Source organism: Labeo rohita, chromosome 22 (assembly GCF_022985175.1).
Source record: "Labeo rohita strain BAU-BD-2019 chromosome 22, IGBB_LRoh.1.0, whole genome shotgun sequence".
Taxonomy (NCBI): domain Eukaryota; kingdom Metazoa; phylum Chordata; class Actinopteri; order Cypriniformes; family Cyprinidae; genus Labeo; species Labeo rohita.
In genome coordinates, this window is record NC_066890.1 from 10782417 (window position 1) to 10804580 (window position 22164).

The 22164-nt window shown below is 31.4% G+C and overlaps 1 protein-coding gene across 2 annotated transcripts; it reads right to left on the reverse strand.

Annotated features, from left to right (window-relative positions):
* Nucleotides 1–121: 121 nt before the first annotated feature.
* Nucleotides 122–17702, reverse strand: fxr1 (FMR1 autosomal homolog 1). 2 transcript variants are annotated; one of them, XM_051094780.1, is made up of 17 exons: nucleotides 17572–17702; nucleotides 14865–14917; nucleotides 14675–14768; nucleotides 14513–14584; nucleotides 14283–14431; nucleotides 12426–12519; nucleotides 12224–12340; nucleotides 9907–10077; nucleotides 9735–9813; nucleotides 8343–8452; nucleotides 8172–8258; nucleotides 7883–8087; nucleotides 7545–7760; nucleotides 5253–5453; nucleotides 4919–5002; nucleotides 1882–1967; nucleotides 122–458 (listed from the first exon to the last, which is right to left on the reverse strand). In XM_051094780.1, exons 1-17 carry the CDS (start codon nucleotides 17620–17622, stop codon nucleotides 312–314), a joined length of 2016 nt encoding a protein of 671 aa, XP_050950737.1. In that variant the 5' UTR covers nucleotides 17623–17702; the 3' UTR covers nucleotides 122–311. The 2 variants fall into 2 exon arrangements, with proteins under 2 accessions (XP_050950737.1, XP_050950738.1); XM_051094781.1 differs by lacking the exon at nucleotides 4919–5002.
* Between the last annotated feature and the right edge of the window lie 4462 nt (nucleotides 17703–22164).

Here is a 22164-nt window from a genome sequence, read left to right on the forward strand (position 1 = left end):
GACAAGTTGTTGCTGTTGTTGTTTTTTTCTGTTTGTTTGCTCTATAGCCAGCCAACATAATATGTTGAAACTACGCTCTGAAGGCACAACATCTGATCAGGAACACAGGTGTGACTTAAGGTTGTTTTTTTTTTTTTTTTCTTTTTTTGTCTCATAATTTTTTTTTTCCATTGTAATTATCTGTTCCATAGTGAAGGAACTGAAAAGTGCAATCGAGAATGTGGAAGTCCGTACGTCTATCTTTGGCAAGCTTGTACAAGCACTATTGTAAATCGTAAAGGTTATGAGTTTGGAGAATTGAACCGAACTGATTAGGAGACTCCGTTGACGACGGCTGGCTTGGCTTTGGGCGTCTCCTCGGCGGAAGCGTGTGGTGTTTTGCTCTGATCGTCTGCTTTGGTGGGGCCGTTGCTCACGGCTTCAGTCGGGCTGTGCTCCGATATGAAGTCCACTTGACCCTGTGGACGACGCAAAACAGCAAAACTCTTCACTCAGCCGCAATCTAAACACAGCAATGGGTTTCTATGACTAGTCCAGCTGTTTGTGGTGATCACTGAATAAGTGTTTTTACAAAATAAAATCAATATCCGATCAATATAACCTTAGAGTAGAGATGCACCAATATAATAAAACATTTAGACTACATTATAGTAGATACATGATAAATAAGTGATATTATTAAACTAAACCACTTTTTTACAAACTGTAGTAAAACAAACGGTTTGTATATGCTACAAGTTCATTCAGCCATTACAGCCTTAATGTGTTACTTTGGTATTATTGACACACTATTATTTGAAGTTAAATTTATTATTTTGAATTCAATACTATTATTTCAAATTAGTTGTTATTTTTATATCTTTTCATTGACCGTTTTTAATTTAGTACATTAAGTGAACAAAATGAGAAATGTTCCCTTGGCAACAAACTGATACAACACATATTAATAAACAAATAAAATGTAAAAAAGTATAGATACAAAAATATATGGAAAACATTTTAGTTTAAATTTATTATAAGTACTTTTTTTTTTTGTTTCAGTTAACACCTTATTGTATTATTTTTTTTAATATGTATATATTGTTTTTAGGAATTTTGAATTAAGTTTTAGTACATCAAGTTAACAAAATAAAAATGAGAAACGACTGAAACAAATTTATAATATATTAAAAAATATAAATCAATATAAATAAATAAATATGGGAAATGTACTGTACAAAAATATATAGAAATAATCCTTGCCATTTTAAGTATTATTATTATTTTTTTTATGTCTATATTATTTTTTTTTAATTGTTTTTTAGTTTTAGTACATCCAGTTAACAAAATAAAAAATGAGGAATGTTGCCTTCGGCATCAAACTGAAACAAAACATTTATAATATAAATATAAATCAATATAAATATGGGAAATGTACTGCACTAAAATATATATAAATAATCCTTGCCATTTTAAGTATTTTTTTTTATGTCTATATAGTTTTTTGTTTTATATTTTTTTCATTTAGGTTTAGTAAATACTGAGGAATATTTAGGAAATACTGACTGGCATCAAACTGAGACACTATACACACACACACTCTCTCTCTCTCTATATATATATATACACACAACATTTTGCTGTTGTTTTAGTTAACTACTGTATAATAACCCTGATCACAACATGATAATGCACTGCACACAAAAATGAATAATTATTTCTTTTGAAATCTGCTATAGAAAAACATTTAATCTCTCTCTCTCTATAGACAGATATAGATAGATAGACAGACAGACAGACAGACAAATGTCAATCATCATGATTAAATATCATTAATATTGCGCACCCATTCTACAATTTAAAACTAATCACAGAGAGAAATAAAACAAGAAATATAGTCACCATATCCTTTTTGTTCTTCCTCAGATCTCTTGGGTTTCTCTGTCTGCTCTGAGATTCGGCTCGTGATATGTAGTCAGCCACTGTAACTGCAAGAAACACCAATGATTTCACTTACTAAACAGCTTTATTATTCTTAAACCAAATATAGGAACAGACCGACGGTTAAATTCGGAAATCTTGCCCATGTTTGCAAGACACAAGAAACCTCACACCTGAAAGTGAACCATGATCTAATATGCAAAATTTGAATATGTGCATGTAAAAACAGAGATTCAAGAACAGGTGTGGAAAGGAAGATTCACTTTCCCTTTGGAAAAGAGCAGTTGGACGATGAGCAAATATCAGAATCTCGTAGGTAAACGACTCCTTTGAGGTAAAAGACTTACATGCGTTTACATAAACCATGCAAATTAATACCCAGCATTAAAAACAATGTTATTTGGAATTGAGCAACCGGTTTAAATTCATGTTCCAGATGAACATTCAATGCCTTAAAGGAGAAGTCCACTTCCACAATAACAATTTACAAATAATTTACTCACCCCCTTGTCATCCAAAATGTTCATGTCTTTCTTTCTTCAGTCGTGAAGAAATTATGTTTTTTGAGGAAAACATTTCAGCATTTTTCTCCATATAATGGACTGATATGGTGCCCCGATTTTGAACTTCCAAAATGCAGTTTAAATGCGGCTTTAAATGATCCCAAATGCGGTTGTAAAGGATCACAGCTGAGGAAGAAGGGTCTTATCTAGCGAAACGATCGGTTATTTTCGTTAAAAATAATACAATTTATATACTTGCCTCGTCTTGCATTTCTCTCCCTGAACTCTGTGTATTCTGGCTCAAGACAGTTAGAGTATGTTGATTTTTTTGCATTTTGTCTTTTTCAGTTGAATAAAAGACTATTTTCCCTATATATGTCATCACTGAGGATTTCTTAAGAAAAGTTTACAAATCTCGTCTCGTCTTGTGGGATAATTGTCTCGTCATTTTAATTTAACGGATTGTTAAAGATCACAACACGATTCAAATACCAACGTGACTCAGTTCCTAAATTACAGGTTTGTCTGTTTGATTCCTCAACCTTTCTTCCGTACGATCATACTAGTGTGATTTAAACATTTAAATCTGTGTCCGTGCTGCCGCTGACCTAAAGCGAGCCACTGTTATGTATATGAATGAAACAGATTCCCAGTTGATTGTTTCTGTGTTACAAACATTTAAATAATCACAGAAGAATTGGAATAAAAGTTCATAGTTTGGATGTAAACTCTGATATGTACGATAGAGAGCAAAACAGAGTGAATCATCCTTCTAAAAGTTAATTTGACATTTCAAATAATGTTAAAGATTTATTGATTACGTTGTTATGCCAGTAGATGGCGAAAGGGGGCTGTTAATGATGTATTTGTCTTTGATTATTCATTCAAAAACACTGATTCATCCAGTAATAAACCAAGTAAATCTTGAGTGAATCACTGAATCGTTTACTTATAAATTAGGCCTACATGTGATTTAGTTTATTTGTCTAATGTTTTTGTTCTTCAGAATCGTAAGAGAACCACAACTTCCATTTAAAAATCAACAACAACCCAATTTATCCAGAATCACACAGCTATATTTTGCAAACACTTTGCAAAGTTCACTTTTTCATGTTGTTTGAACATTAATGTGTGTTGGCAGTGTATGTACAAATCTACACTATAATGATAAAAATCCATGCAGTGGTTTTTAATTAATCTGTAAAAATAATATTCCCTTTTTCAAATCGAGCCATTCTCAGATGCCTGTCATTGTGGCATCACACCCACGATAGTTGATTGACATGAGCGTTTTACCTCAGATCAGCTGTAACAGTCAGACCTCCATTGTTTCGATGCCGGAGCAGGGATGTAAGTTAGACAAGAATATCTCCGATTGAGCGATTGAGGTGTTGTGTTGCTGGATGTAATAATGAACATAGTGGTCGTCATTTACTCCCGACATCTGAGCCGCTGAAGATGCAGTAGATTATGTTTGTTTGTGAAGGGAATGCGCCTCCCGATCTACATATATCCGTCTATGTTATCGCAAATCATTCATGATCCAGCTTCACTTACAGCAGAAGTGAGTACAAGGGTTTTTCATGAATCTTTGCGATCGCCTTTCCTTATAACGTGGTAGTTAGGAAGTTTAGCGGCTAAATGTGGCTAAAGTAAACAGGCTCGTCACTCCACAGAGAGAAGAGGGGGGCGGGGCGAGCAGAGCTCATTTGCATTTAAAGGAACAGCCCCTTAGAATAAGATGATTTTTGCAGAGCTGATTTTGGCAAGGTAAAAAGGGTGTTGTTTTACACAACCATTGAGAATTTTTAATCAAAGTATATTAGAGACTTTTCATTAAGACCCTGAAGAATCATATCAACTTGTGGAAAATAGGCATCCGATGACCACTTTAAATGAATCTTGTTTTTATGTAGCTTGTTGAATTTTGTTTATGGTATTTAGCTGCAACTAAATGTTTAGCAAAAAAAGAAACAGAATAAATATGCTTGATATCATCTTTTATTCACATTGGAATCGAAACTGAGAATCAAAAAGAATCAGAATCAACAATATTCTAACGATACCCAACCCTAAAAATAACTGATTGTTTTACAAGACAAGACCCTTCTTCCTCAGCCGGGATCAACCGCATTTGGGATCGTTTGAAGCTGCATTTAAGCTGCATTTTGGAAGTTCAATGAAGCACCAATGAAGTCCATTTTATGAAGAAAAATCCTGAAATGTTTTCCTCAAAAAACAATTTCTTTACGACAGAAGACAGAAAGACAGAAAGACATGAACATCTTGGATGACAAGGGGGTGAGTACATTATATGTGAACTGTTGTTCTGGAAGTGGACTTCTCCTTTAAAGAATGAACAAAGAGAAACCTTTCTTTATTTGCCACAGGCTGTTGTGATCTCAATCATGAGGGTTTAATTTGAAGTCCTGATGTTATTGCAGGCGATCAGTGCCATGCGGTTTGGATCACACAAACCCAGTGTTAATTCATACCGGTACTTGGTTGCCTCTCTTCGGGAGGGCGGAAACGGCGGCGGCGGCTACGATTGCGCCGCTGGGGTTTAGCTTCAGCATCATCTACAAGACACCGGTGCAAAGCCTGACCTTAAATACTGACAACTTTTTTTCCAAGCTGGCTGCAGACTATGGAATTTGTCGTGTTATTAGTCAATAAAAAACCAAAAAAACTTACATTTATTTTAATCTAAAATTTTGGGATTATAAATTGTGAACAAGCTGTTGGTTTTGCGATATGTGTATGTACTGCAGTTGAATTTGTTTCTAGACTTCATTTTAGATAGTGGGATGAGGTAAATATCCTGCTTACCGAGCCCATTCTCGCTGAGGGAGGCGTTGTCGGATTCGCTCATGCCGTCCATGATGGTGGTGTCTTCATCCGTGCGGCGACGGCGGGAGCGTCTGCGGCGGTTGGTGTTCATCTGGGACTCGCTGGCGTCCGTGTCTGCTGTCTGATCTGTCTCGGTGTTGTCCAACAGACTGTAGGGGTTCCCATCTGGATCTTTCAGGACTGACGTGAAAGACAAGAACTAAAATGAATATTTACTGCGTAATATAACATGTACGTGGGAAAAAAGAACAAACGTTTTATTTTAATTGCCTGTGCAAAAACTTTAGTTTTGGAAGTTTGTTTTTAAAATACATGCTACCAAATATTATATACACTACCAGTCAAAGGATTTTTAATGTTCACCAAACCTGCATTTATTTGATCCAAAATACAGCAAAGGCAGTAATATTGTGTGATATTTTTACTATTTAAAATAACTGCTTTCTATTTGAATATACTGTAAAATGTAATTTATTTCTGTGATCAAAGCTGAATTTTCAGCATCTTTACTCCAGTCTTCAGTGTCACATGATCCTTCAGAAACCAATCTAATATGCTGATTTGCTGTTCAAGAAACATTTCTGATTATTAGCAATGTTGAAAACAGTTGAGTACATTTTTTCAGGGTTATCTGATGAATATACAGATCCAAAAATCAGCATTTATCTGAAATAAAAAGCTTTTGTAACATTATACACGATACCATTCAAAAGCTTGGGAGTCAGGAAGCAAAGATGCTTTAAATTGATCCAAAGTGATGATAAAGACATTTATAATGTTACAAAAGATCTCTATTTCAGATAAATGCTACTCAGCTGGTTTTAACATAATAATAGTAATAATCAATGTTTTTTGAGCAGCAAATCTGCATATTAGAATGATTTCTAAAGGATCATGTGACACTGAAGACTGGAGTAATGATGCTGAAAATTCAGCTTTGATCACGGAAATAAATTACATTTTACAGTATATTCAAATAGAAAACAATTACTTTATATAGTAAAAATATTTCAAAATTGTACTGTTTTTGCTGTACTTTGGATCAAATAAATGCAGCCTTGGTGAGCAGAAGAGAGAATATTTTAAAAACACTTTAAAAACATTAAAAATCTTACTGTTCAAAAACTTTTGACTGGTAGTGTATATATTATATTATATTATATTATATTATATTATATTATATTATATTATATTATATTAGATTAGATTAGATTAGATTAGATATTTTTCAGACGAAAATGGATATTTAATTGTTTCTGAAATAACAAACAAACAAAAAATTATATTGTGGCCACAAATGAAGAATTTGTTCCAGCAATTTATTAATTTGTTACCTCATTTAAGTTAAAAAAAGATGGTCATATTATACTAATTAACTGCATTAAATGCATATATATATATATATATATATATTTTTTTTTTTTTTTTTTTTTTTTTTTTTTTACCTGGTTAAATAAAGGACATAATGATGATGGAGAATATTTTATGCCTTCATCTGATAACTAGAAAAATGTAAATATTGTAATTAAATAAACTAATATTATTTTAATAAACTAATATTATTAATAATAAATTAAGTTGCTTTTATGCATTCAAATAATTTGTTTTTTATTTAGAAAAAACAAAACATTTAATAGAGCCCTAAACATGTAATTTATGTTACTCTTTTAATAAACTGATGTTAAATTTTAGAAGTTTCATCATTTTAATTAATTAGACTTGTTTTTTTTTTTTCACTAATAAAATGTAATTTAACCATTAAAAAAAAATCCAGAGTCCAGAAAGATAAAACAGATTTCACAGTGCCCTAAATTAATATTAATAATAATAATAATTATTATTATTATTATTAATACAATTAATTTAAACATAAAAGCATATCACAAGGAATTGTTACATTTTCAGTTGATATTTTGAAAGATTACATTGTTTTATATGCATTAATTTATTTATTTTTTTACATTAATTTTGATCACCACTATTTTCCATAATAAATCTAGATTCAAATAAAATCAACACAAATTAAACAGACAACACACAATTAATGTAAAAAAAAACAAAAAACGTTGATAAAAAAAAAAGTTAAAATGTTGATAAATTATTAAGTTCTTGAAATGATATATTAATTTATTTCAACCATTCAAACAGAATCCAGAAAAAAATACAATTAAAAACACTGAATTTGGGGCAAAATGAAACACATTTCATATTGCCCTAAAATCTGTGCTGGTGAATGAGTTCCTGATAAAAGGCTGAGGGGATCCAGTATACCTGAGCTAATGGAGTTGGACGCCCCTCTTCCTGAGCCACGTCCTCGGCCCCCGGGTCCTCCGCGTCCCCTGCCCCGGCCGTCTCCCGGTCTCCTCCTGCTGTCTCTCTGCTGTCTGGGGTTGCGCTCGGGCTCCTCTCCTGCCATGGACCAGTCGCTCAGCTCTTCCTTGCGCTCAGAGTCGGTCTCCGAGGCGTACGAATGCTCCGAATTAGTGCCTGTGCAGGAAAAATATGTTGTATAAATTAGTGCTCATTTGGCTGATATGTCATAAACTGGACTTTTATTTTGATAGCGATAATTCAGCTAAAAACTACCAGTTTTCAAACAGAAGCCTTACCGTAGCCGGACGTGTAGCCGGGCCCCCGGCGCCCACGGCCCCTGCCGGAGTACGAGCGGTTGATATGGGTGTTGGATGTGCTCTCTTCAGTGGCGTAGCCCTTGTCCTTATCGGCGGGTCGGTTTGGGGCGGGCCTGTAACCCATCCCGATCTGCCGCAGCTGCTCATCAATCTGCAGCCGTTCCAGTCGCAGCTGCTCCACTTCCTGCAAAACACAAACAAACGCTTGAGTTTCACAAACACGTCAGCGGCCTTTCATCGCTACGGCTGATGGGCTTCTAATACTTACGTTTAGGTAAGCGATGTGATATTCCAGTAGGACCTGTACGTTGCTGATACTTTCCTTCGTACCAACAAATGTAAACGGCACCATTCCCTATTAACAAAACACAATAAATGCATTATTACATGTGTGTATATTGATCTGTTATGCTTTTTGTGCTACTTTCAGGTGACGTACTTCCTGTCGGGGGAGTTTGTTGTCATTGTCGCCTTCGATGCGCACTCTCACCACGCCGGATTTATCCACGATCTCCTGGATAACCTTGCCGTTTTTTCCAATAACCTTTCCTACAAAGGGAAAATTTGATTTGTTAATATAATTTTGCCAGGTAAAGTCAAACATGACACTAAAAATTAACCCTATTTCTTGTCTTTGTGTTCTCTCACAAAAGTTTTGGGTTTTGCCTTGGCAAATAACTGAAATAAGTTTGTTGAAATATTAAAATTACTAAACCTGAAATTAACATTAATTAATGCAAGCAAAAAAAAAACAAAAAACAAAACAAAACAAAAAAAACACAAATAGTTTTGCTAGTAAACTGTTGAACTAAAGTGTTGTTACTGTTAAAAAATTTTTTTAAAAATATATTAAAAAAATCAGTGATAGAAATAAAAGTAGAATAAACTAAAATATAAATATCATATGAAAAACGTCATAGTAAAAAAAAAAAAAAAAAAAAAAAAAAAACACAACTGAAAATAACTGAAAATAAGTTTGTTGAAATATTACAATTACTAAACCTGAAATTAGAATAAAATAATGACAAAAAACCTATTAAAAAATAAAAATTTAGTTTTGCACTAGTGTTGTTACCGTTAAATAATACAAAAACTAAAAGAATAAAACCATAAAAAAACATTATTAAACAAACAAAAAACAAAAAACAAAAAATCTGTGATAGAAATGAAGCTAGAATAAAGTAAAATATAAATATCATATGAAAAACTTAATAAAAAAAAAAAAAAAAAAAAAAAAAACTACAAATTTTGCCTTGGTAACTAATTAAAATAGGTTTGTTGAAATATTACAATTACTAAACCTGAAATTAAAATAAATCAATGCCAAAATGAAAACCTATTAAGAAAAAAAAAAAAAAAGTCTTGCTAGTAAACTGTTGCACTAATATGTGGTTACTGTTAAATAAAACAAAAACAATTATCAAAAAATATATTTAAAAAAACATCTGTGATGGAAATAAAACTAGAATAAAGTAAAACAAATATCATATGAAAGACTTAATAGTTAAAAAAAAAAAAACACTACATTACAAATTTTGCCTTATATACATTTGAAATTTTATTTTGCCTTGGCAAATAACTGAAATAAGTTTGTTGAAATATTAAAATAAAAACCTGAAATAAAAATAAATTACTGCCAAAAAAAAAACACCAGAATTGCTCAAACTTAAACTAGAACTAGAACAAAAACTGAAGTTATAAAGTAAAGCTAATTTAATGCATTAATGAACACTGAACACAACAGAAATAATACTAGAATAAGACAGTTGCTTCACATTAACTTCAAGCTTTATACAATCTGTTTCAAAATGAAAAAAAACCAAACACATACCAACAAGATTGCGAGGAATCTGCACTGAATCTTCCAGAAACTCCAGATAATTCCTTGCTTTCTGCACGGCCTCAGCACTCTGTAATGTGATATTGAAGAATGCACAGTATCTGTTACAAAGATGTAATGTAATGTAATGATGTAATGACAGCGAGCACAGAAGTCGACGCACCTCTCCGTAAATCCTGAAGGTTCCCGTCTCCTCGTCCAGTTCGATGGCGGTCACTCCCGGCACCTTTCGGGCCTGCTGGATGTTACTGCCGTGGCTCCCGATGGCGAGACCCATCAGATCCTCTCTCACTGTGAACTCCTCTTGAAACGCTGAGGCCAACTGCTTTGTACTCTACAAACACAGACACATCTCACACTGAAAATGTGAATCAAAGTGCAGAGCTACTGTTATTATTACAGGTCTATCTAAAATATCACTGGCTCACTGTTTATTTACATATTTTGGATTGGAAACAGTGTGACAATCCCTACTTTAAAATCCCTCCTAGAGCTTTAAAACTACAACCACCAAACTCGGGTCAGACCTTCAGACTGGTCTGAAGTTAGTTACTCTATCTTTTCGAACTGATCCAGCTTACGGTTTTCAAAAACCAGACCATCAAATCCACCTAAAATCCCATTGAGGGGGTGAAAACTTTTATACAAACAAGAGACCTATGGTGCATCTAAACGGTTTGACTCCCTAATTAACAAACGCCCTAGTTAAAAAACACAGCCTAAGCTGAACGACTGTGTGACTGCAGCTCTCTACACTCATTTAAAACGGTTTAAATGTGTTTTGGACACTTTTTTTTGCTTCATTTTTTATCATGATAACAACATAGCTGTAATATGCTAATCATGCTAGAAACATGCTAGCAACTTGCTAATCATGCTAGCAACAAGCTTGTAACTTACCACTCACACTAACAACATGCTAGTAACTTGCTAATCATGTTAGAAACATGGTAGCAACAAGCTTGTAACATGCTAATCATGCTAACAAAATGCTAATCATGCTAACAACATGCTAGTAACTTGCTAATCATGTTACAAGCATGCTAGTAATAAGATTGTAACATGCTAATCATGCTAATAACATGTTAGCAACTTGTAAATTATGTTAACAACATTGTAGTAACTTGTTAATCATGCTAACAACATGCTAGTACCTCGCTAATCATGTTATCAGAATGCTAGTAATTTTGCTAATCACGTTAAAGACATTCTAGTAACTTGTTAATCATGCTAGCAACGTGCTAATCATATTAGCAACATGCTAGTAACTTGCTAATCGTGTTAGAAAGATGTTAACATACTAGTAACGTTAATCATGTTAGAATTACGCTATTAACTTGCTAATCATGCTAACAACATGCTAATAACTTGTTAATCATGTTACAAACATGCTAGCAACAAGACTGTAACATGCTAATCATGCTAGTAACATGCTAGTACCTTGCTAATCATGTTAGAAACATGTTAGCAACATGCATGTTGTAACTTGTTAATCATGTTAGAAAATGCTAGTAATTTGCTAATCATAACTGGCTAATCATGCTAGCAACATGCAAATAACTTGTTAATCATGTTACAAACATGCTAGCAACAAGATTGGAATATGGTAATCATGCTAGCAACATGCTAATAACTTGCTAATCATGTTACAAACATGCTAGCAACAAGATTGGAATATGGTAATCATGCTAGCAACATGCAAATAACTTCCTAATCATGTTAACAATATTCTAGTAACTTGCTAATCATGGTAGCAACATGCTAGTAACTTGCTAATCATGCTAAGAACATGCTAGTAAATTGCTAATCATGATAAAAACATGCTAACATGTTAATCATCTTACGAACATGCTAGCAACAAGATTGTAACATGCTAATCATGCTAGGAACATGTTAACAACTTGCTACTCATGTTAACAAGATTCTAATAAATTGCTAATCATGTTAGCAACATTTTAGTAACTTGTTAATCATGCTAACAACATGCTAGTACTTTGCTAATCATGTTAGAAACATGCTACCAACAAGCCTGTAACATGCTAATCATGCTAGCAACATGCTAATAATTTGCTAATCATGTTAACGACATTCTAGTAACTTGTTAATCATGTTAACAACATGCTAGTAACATGTTAGTAACATTAATCATGTTAGAATTACGCTAGTAACTTGCTAATCATGTTAACAACACTCTAGTAACTTGTTAATCATGCTAACAACATGTTAGTAACATGTTAACATGTTAACAACATGTTAATCAACATTGTATATCAGCCTATAAAAATGCAAACAACAAGCAAATCATGCTAAAACATGCTAACAGTACGTTAAATGATGTAAGCAATGTGTTAAATCTTCATAGCAACATTAAATTTCGTACTTGTACAACTGCTTCAAACTTTCAGACCAGGCTTTCTCAAGCCGACTCAAAAGTTTGTTCTCAGCTGTACTCATTTAGTTACAGTTTACAATGACATTACCTCGAGATGTTTGGTGGCCTCTTCGTTGCGGGACATGAGCATGAGTTTGGTGCGGATGCTGCGTAAATGCATGTCACTCAGCAGGGAGACGCGCTTGACGGTGGCTTCGTTCATGGACTGGTGTTTGAGGAACATAATGTTCATTAAGCTGTTGTCATATTTAGACCCACTTACAGAAGTGTCGAGCTTAACTGGGACTCACCAATACTGTCAGTTCATTCTGCTCCGGGCTGTAAACAATCCGAATGGCTCCAACCGCCTTTTTGAAGTCCTTGTGGGCTTGTTCACTCTCACATCTAACATGAGCAATGAAGAAGTGAGTTCATGGTTTTAATCAACACTCATGCAATAGGTGAATTTATCTTATTTTAATATTTTTAATATAAATTTCAGAAACGTTTTAAAATAAAAAGGAAAATGGAAATAAAAACTACAACTTAATTCCAAATAAATTTAACCTTTGAGACTGAAAATCTAAAAATAAAAGCTAATTAAATGGTTTATGAATTCAAAGAATTTGTTTTTTTGTTTTTTTTTAATATTTACATTACACAATACACTTTTTAATACAGAATATTTTATTTTTTCTATTTTTTAATATATATTAACTGTTTTTTAAGAAAGCTAGAAAAATCGGAAATAAAAACTAAAGCTTTTACAAACTACAAATAAATTAAACCTAAATAGAGATTTTTTTTACACAACACACTTTTAATGTCTATATCAAAAATTTATATTTTTATATTTTCAATATATATTTTATTAACTTTTTTGAAAGAAAACAAAAAATGGAAATAAATAAAAACTAAAGCTTAATTACAAATAAATTAAGCCTAAATAGAAACTGAAAATATAAAAAATAAAAGCTAATTAAATGGTTTACAAATTGAAAGAATTTCATTTTTTTTAAACATTTAAATTACACAATATTTTTAATATTTCTATATAAAATATTATATATTGTTATATTTTCAATATATTTTTAACTTTTAATTTTTTTACTATTCACATTACAAAACTTTTTAATTTCTAAACAAATATTTTAATTCAAAACTAAAACTAATTCAAACATTTAGAAATGTATTTAATAAATAAAACTGAAAAAGACTGGAAATAAATAAAACCTAAAACTTAACTATCAATAAATTCAACCTAAATGGAAACTGAAAATATAAAAAAAACAAAAGCTAATTAAATGGTTTACAAATTGAAAGAATTTTTTTTTAAATAAAACTGGAAAAAAAATGGAAATAAATAAAAACTAAAACTTAACTAACAATAAATTCTATATCAAAATAGAAACTGAAAATATAAAAGATTTTTATTTTTTTTTATATATTTTAACTTAAAAGAAAACTAGAACTAATTCAGAACTATAACTAATTCAAAGATTTTTATATTTTCAATATTTATTTTAACTTAAATTTAAACATAAACTTTCAAAACTATATTTACACATTTTTTACATTCACATAAAGTTTTATATTCACATTACAAAATACTCTTTTAATATTTTTAATTACAAATATTTTATATTATTTTTTTATTTTTATATATATTTATTAACTATATTTTTTTTTAAATAAAACTGGAAAATAACTGCAAATAAATAAAAACTAAAACTTAACTAAAAATAAATTTAACCTAAACAGAAACTGAAAATAAAAGCTAATCAAAACATCAGTAAAAACTATAATAAAATTTAAAAAATAATAATAAAATCATCCAAAAGTTGTTGGATAAAAAGACTAAACAACAAATGCAAATGCCGGCTTCTATTTTATTTAAAAATATATAATTATTATATACTACATTATATAACATTTAGGCCTGGTTTCACAGACAGAACTTAGAATAATCCAGGATTAGGTCATAGTTCAATAAGGAAATGTCAGTAATTTTTATAAAAGTGCTTAGAAACAAAACATGAGAACAAAACAAAGGCACTGATATATTTTAGGATCAGTCAGTGCAAGTTTCATTTTAGTCCAGGACGAGGCTTAAGCCTTGTCTGTGAATCGGGGAAACCTAACTGCCCCATACTGATGGCCAAACTCACGCTGCTCTGAGATCTTCTGGGACAGGAACGGCGCACTTAAAGAAGGTGTTTTGTGTCACAGCTTTATTGCGGTTGACTGGGCGGAGACGCTCGAACGTCACGATCTCGTTGTAGGTGGCGTCACACGCGGCATACTCGATCACATAGAACTGCAGGAAACAAAAGTGAAAGTGAACTCGGAGCTCTTCAGAGGAAACAGAAAGTTTGGTGAGACAGAGAGTCACGCTTACATCTCCTTTCATCATGCGCACTTTAGCCAGCCACCAGCCGCAGGGCTCCTGCTCGTTCGCTCTGGAGTAAATCTGAACACAAAACAACACGTGTTGAAAGCTTCATGCTGCTTCCAGCTGGGAAAGACTATGCAATACTACTAATAAAACATATTTACACACCTCCACTTCTTCTCCTTCTGCGATCTCTTTTTTGCCGTCGGCAGGAGGTGGTAACCGCACATCGCTGAAGGGAACTTGTCTTTCAGGTTGCCAGCTGAGAAAAGCATTTTCATATAATGATGCTCATTTATACCAAAACTCATTTCTAAAGCAATAATGTGATGATTGGAAACTATTAGCTGCTACTCACTTATTTTCAAACGAAATGGAGAGAGAGTCGTCGTGAACGTCTTTGACAAAGCCCTGGAATAATGACATTTATTTAAAAAAAAAATAAAACTAGTATTTATTTAAAAAAAAAAAAAAACAATCTAAACAAGTCATTCAGATGAAATTATTTACTTTTTTTTTTTTTTTTTTTTTTTAAATGATATTTTAGGGCAAAGTAGGGTTACTATATTGTTATAAAAAATTGTTCATTAAAATAAAGCTGAAATCAAATAAAGTATAAATAGTTTAAATAATTAGTCTGGGTAACTAACTAAAAAAAGGTTTAAGTAAAATATACAAATTATATATATATATATATATATATATATATATATATATATACACACACACATACATATACATATATACATACATACATACATATATATATATATATAAATATAAAAGATAAAAAGTCAATTCAAAATATCAATAAAAAATATAATGCTATTTAAATAATATTTAAAAATTATATATATATTAAATTATAAAATATATATATATATTAGAAAAAATATATATATGTTATATAAATTTATATATTTGTATTTTTTCTTAATTAAAACAAAGTTGAAATATTAGAATATATATATATATATATATCAGTTTTATATATGCATTTTTTATTAATACATAATAAATATATCTATCTTATTTCAATTACTTTGTGTTTTGTATAAAATCATTATATATTTAATATTTCAGCATTTTATAAGAAATATATTTGTGTAATAAATAATAATAATAATAATAATAATAATAAATTATATATATATATATATATATATATATATATATATATATATATATATATATATATTATTATATATAGCTGAAATATTACAAAAAAACAGAAATATGTTATATAAAATATAAAATTAATTGATATAAAGTTTAAATATATATATATATATATATATATGAAGCTGAAATATTATAAAAAATATATAATTATTATATATAAAATACAAAATTAGTTGAAATAATATATATATTTTACAAAATAAAACATTGTTAACTGAAATAAAGCTGAAATATTAAAATAAATATTTTATATAAAAAAATATTTTTAAAATAAAGCTGAAATATTACAAAAACTTAAATTACATAAAAACTTAAATAAAATTATATATATATATATATATATATATATATATATATATATATAAAAAATTAAAGCCAATTCAAAACATCAATAAAACAATAACATGTATAACAAGTATAATGTAATATAATATTCATTTATACCACAAATTACAAAAAAAACACATACACACACACACATATATACATATACATATATATATATATATATATATATACATATATATATATATATATATATATATATATATATATATATATATATATATAAACACTCAGTAGACTTTAACATTAAATAAAACACTTTCACATTGTTTTTAGCTGAAATCACACAAGAACAAACCAGTGTAGTTTGACATTTATAAGCCAGCTTTTTCCAATAATCACTCAACATGATCTGAATCAGTCCAACAAATAACTAAATCTGTCAGAGCGCTTGTTTATGACGTGTGTTTATACGTACAAGTCATAAACTGTTTTCTGGCGAGCAAAACATTACAACATGTTTCAAAAAGAAGCACTGTTTTGTTCACATTGAACGATCAAATGTAAAATCAACTTGACTTCATCTAGTCGGTTAGCACTGGCTCTCAACGGCAACTGACTCCAAAATGGAAGTTGGTATCTCTTAAAGCCCATCTCAAAATAGACCGGCGTTAAAATATCTGCTGCGCTGGATGACAGCTGCAGATGGAAAGTGAACAGCTGACATGTACTGAGATAACCATGAGCAAACCACAAGCGCTGAATAACTACAGGATGAGATGGAGACGAATAATAACCACTTATGATTATCAACCTATACTCAAAGTAGAAAGCTACAGATTTATGTGTGATGTAACAGAAAATACTAACATTCAATAGGACTGGAAAAGGACTTCAAATCAAAATCTGGTCTGAGAAAACAAGCTCCATATGATCTGATGATTTCTGACCACACCTTAAATGATGAATATGAGCTTCCTGGCGTCTCTTCAGCTCATTTGAACCCACTTTTCAATTTTACTTCTTCAACTAAACAGTTTGTTTTCATTATAAACGGTTCTGGATGATTAATAGGTTATTGTGCGATTCACTATAACGATAGTAAAACCAACATGTTTGCTTGTAATGAACAGCAATGTCCAATTATTGATTTTTACATTAGTATTTAATTAATTTCACCTTCTATCGGAGCATTTATTGCGCTTTTGTTTATATCAAACCGTTGAAACACGACATAACCGATCCCCGACTGAATAATATTCAATATCACTTAGCAGATAAACAAACTGAAACCAAAAGTCAGTTATTTTAACCTTCAAACTCGGTTTCTCCTAACGCTGACCCGTTTTGTATTTGTAGTCGAGGTTAAATAAAGGTTAGCCTTATGTGAAGTATTGTTTTTCTTTTTTAAATATCATCCTGGCGCAGCTGCTAACCGGCTAACGGCTAACACACACTGAGTACTATTTATACGCGTCAAAAGTACATGATGTGGCTCGTTTTCCAATCTTTCCTTTAAGGTTTTGTCATCCTCGCTGTCTTAAGAGACACACGCTTGTGTAGAGTAACAGAGAATGGGGGGAAAATAGCGTATTTACCTTATAATAAGCTCCATTGGAGCCACGGACCTCCACCGTCAGTTCCTCCATGTTGAGCGCGAAGAGGATGCTGGGTAAAGTTCTAGAACTCTACAGGGCTCAGCAGTGAACCCTGAGGAACTCCTTCATACTACAGACAGTGTGTCAGCCTGAGATTGTATTGTAAAGACGTATAAGAGCCGTTTTACAGAACTGGTTCAAAGTCAGAGTTGGAAACGTCTTGGAAAAAAATGTGAAAAAAAATTGTGTGCAAATTGTTTAATATACAGCGTACACATTTCTAGTAAATGTGCAGTTAATTCTCATATTGTATTTTCAATGCCAAAATAATTTAATTAGAAGAGTTATATTAACCCATTTAATACCCCCAAAAATTCCCAGACATGAAAATATCCAAATGGTGTAATTTTTAACCCTTTAAACCCTATATATATATATATATATATATATATATATATATATATATATATATATATATATATATATATATATATATATATATATGTATATATATATATATATCACCAAATGTTTTGGTAGTGACAAATTTATGGAATACCACAAAAAACAATCAATGATTTCACTCCACCAAATATTTTGGTCATGATTGTTTCAGCAGTGACAATTTATAGAATAACACCCCCAAAAAAACTAAGATGTCACTACCGAAACTTCACCAAATGTTTATTATATATATTTTTATTATATATATATATATCATATATCATATATCATTATATATATATATATATATATATATATATATATACCGTTCAAAAGTTTGGGGTCAGTAAGACTTGTAATAGTCTTTAAAGAAGTCTCTTATGCTCATCAACGCTGCATTTATTTGATTAAAAATATAGAATTAGAATATAGAATTTTATTTTAACATACTTTAAAGTAGAATTTATTCCTGTGATGAAAAGCTGAATGTTTATCAGCTGTTACTCAGTCTTAAGTGTCACATGATCCTTCAGAAATCATTCTAATATGCGGATTTATTATTAGAATGATCAGTGTTGGATAATATCAACAGTTGTACTGCCAAATATTTTTTGGAACCTGTAAATTTTTCATGAATAACAAGTTTAAAAAGTACAGTGTTTATTCAAAATATAAATATTTTATAACAATGTAAATTATTTATTATGAACTTTTAATAAACTTTTAATTATTAACTTAATACATCCTTGGTGAATAAAAGTATTAATTTCTTAAAAAAAAAAAAAAAAAAACAATAAAAATGTACTGACCCCAAACTTTTGAACGGTAGTATATATATATTGTGATAATGTATGTACTGAATTAACATTTTTCTGCAGTTATAATAAAAACTGTTATATATATCTTAGCCCAGCTATTTTAAACTCTTTGATCACATTCTAGTGTTACTATTATGTATTTAAAAAAAAATAATAAAAATAAATAAATCAGTAAATCAACATATTTCAAAATTGTTACCTTTTTGCAAAATTGAACATCAAATTCTTATATTAGTGCTACCAGTATTACAACATTAATATTGTAAATTTTTGTAACATTTGAATTTTTAATTTAGTGCAATATTTTGTCATTGCAACATTTTACTGTAATTTTCACTAACACGTTCACTGTTCACTGTTATCCTACCAGTCACTATTGTGAACATCAACTTGCTTACTAATTCTGTGACCACACTCAACAAAACTGAATATATGTGAATTCATGTATTGACAGTAGACACCCTTAAGATAATGTGTACCAAAAATCTTTGTCGTATTTTTATGTTATCATACTTTACTAGCCTTTCGTTTTGGAGCTTTGATGCAGGCATCTTCTCAAAGTGCAAACTGGAAATAAACTGCTCTGATCATGTGACAATTTGCACTAATCATGTGAAACTGCACATATCGAGATCCTTTATTTTTTCCATATTTTCATGAAGTGCACTAAAACATCAGTCAGTAGGGTTTTTAGAGCTTTATAAATGAAAAGCTTTTTTACGGTCACTATTGTGAGGGTCAGATTATATATTTTATTTTTGACAAAACATCCCATGTTTTGGTAGTGACCGCACATTTTTGGTAGTGACAGTAGTGTTTTAATAGCGCCTATGTCACATTACTATTATTTAACTCACATCCTTAATCACTACTGAAATACAGGTTTTGCATAATTGTACTAAAATGTTGTTTATTTCCCCCAAATAAAGGGATTATGTGTCACCACCAAAACACTGATGACATGGTTTGTTCGTAACTGATAAGGTAGTAATAATTTTATGGGATTACACCCAAAAAAACCTTACAGATGTCACTACTGAAACTCCACCAAATGTTTCAGTATTGACAAAGTTGTAAAAACATTTATGACACTACTGAAACTTCACCAAATGTTTTGGTCGCGACTGTCACGGTAGTGACAAATTTATGGAAGAACACCCCCCCAAAAAAATTATGTCAGTACCGAAACTGTTTCCGTAGTGACAAATTTATGGGATATGTCACTACCAAAACTTCATTAAATGTTCGGTTGTGACTGTTATGGTAGTGACGATTTAATGGGATAACACCCCCCCAAAAAATTATATCAGTACCGAATCTCCTCCAAATGTTTCGGTCGTGACTGTTACGGTCGTGGCTGTTACAGTAGTAACAATTTAATGGGATAATACCCCCCCCCCCCCAAAATTATGTCAGTACCGAAACTCCACCAAATGTTTTGGAAGTGACAAATTTACGAGATAACACCCCAAAAAAATTATCTCAGTACCGAAACTGCACCAAACATTTCGGTAGTGACAAATTTAAAAACAAAGAAACTTTCACTATTCAAAGTCCAGCAAATGTTTCAGTAGTGACAAATTTATGGAATAACACCCCCCAAAAAAAGCAATGATGTCAGTACCAAAACTTCACCAAATATTTTGGTCGTGACTGTTACGGTTGTGACGATTTTATGGGATAACACTCTTTATGAGATAACGTTTAAAAAACAATGATGTCACTACCGAAACTTCACCATATGTTTCGGTCGTGACTGTTACGGTCGTGACTGTTACAGTAGTGATGATTTGGGGGATAACACCCCCCAAAGAATTATGTCACTGCTGGAATTATGGGATACCCCAAAAACAAAGATTTCTCTACAGATACTTCACCAAATGGTTCAGTCATGACTGTTACGGTAGTGACAATTTTATGGTATAACACCCCCCCAAAAATTATGTCAGTACAGTAAACTCGACCAAATGTTTCGGTAATGACTGTTTTGGACCGAAACTTCACCAAATGTTTTGGTAGTGACAAATTTATGGAATAACACAAAAAACAATAAATGATTTCACTACCGAAACTTCACCAAATGTTTCGGTCATGGGTGTTTCGGCAGTGACAATTTAATGGCATAACACCCAAAAGAAAAAAACAAAGATGTCACTACTGAAACATTTGGTGGAGTTTCATTCAAAACAGTCATTACCGGTAGAATTTTATGGAATGTAAATATACTGTATGCATGAAACGCATTTGTTCGTGTTTTACTTCATCTCGAATCACGCTTATGGAAAGCGCTTGAGAAACACTGTCTCCTCCGCGGCTTGGTGCGCTTTTTGTCTCGAGCAAGACACTGTACGACATTCACATTACATGATTTGACTGATTTTTACGTAGAAAGGGCAACAGTGCACCGCATTAAGAGAATTGAACATTTATGTTTTGATAACCGCTGACCCACTTCAAAACGAAACTAAAAAAAAATCATCTTTGAAAGCAAGGTGTTTCGGGTGACCTTCGCAGTTTGCATATTTTGCGTATAGGGAGGATCGGTTCTACTACTGAAACTCCACCAAATGTTTCTGTCATGACTGTTTCGATAGTGACAATTTTATGGGATAACACTCTTTATGGGATAATACTCAAAAAACAATGATGTCACTACCAAAACTCCTCTAAAAGTTTTGGTTGTGATTGTTACGGTACTGACAAATTTATGGAATAACACCCAAAAAAACCTCCACCAAATATTTTGGTCCTGACTGGCAATTTTATGGGACAACACTCTTTATGGGATAACACTCAAAAAACAATGATGTCACTACTGAAATTTCTACAAATGTTTTGGTCGTAATTATTTCGGTAATGACAAATTAATGGAATAACACCAAAAAAATCAGTGATGTCACTACTGGAACTTCACCGAATGTTCCAAAAAAATCAATTATGGCACTATCGAGCAAACATTTCGGTAGTAACTGTTTCGGTAGTGACAAATTTATGGAATAACAACCAAGAAAAAAAAAAATGATGTCACTACCAAAACTTCACCAAATGTTTCGGTCCAGCCTGTTTTGATAGTGACAATTTTATGGGATAACACTCAAAAAACAATGATGTCACTAACGAAATTCCTCCAGAAGTTTTGGTCGTGATTGTTTCGGTAGTGACAAATTTATGGAATAACACCAAAAAAATCAGTGATGTCACTGCCAAAACTCCAAATGTTTCAGCTGTGACTCTTTCAGTAGTGACAAAATTATGAAATAACACTCAAAAAAACAAAGATGTCTCTACCAAAACTTTACCAAATGTTTTAGTAGTGACAAATTTATGGAAT

Excerpts from the sequence above, each read along its gene's own strand:
- fxr1 (XM_051094780.1), bottom strand. The coding sequence starts at position 17,622 with ATGGAGGAACTGACGGTGGAGGTCCGTGGCTCCAATGGAGCTTATTAT. Across the intron at positions 12,520-14,282 it reads CCAGAAGATCTCAGAGCAGC|ATGTGAGAGTGAACAAGCCC; the intron begins GTGAGTTTGGCC and ends TGCTCATGTTAG. Across the intron at positions 8,088-8,171 it reads ATCACATCGCTTACCTAAAC|GAAGTGGAGCAGCTGCGACT; the intron begins GTAAGTATTAGA and ends TGTGTTTTGCAG.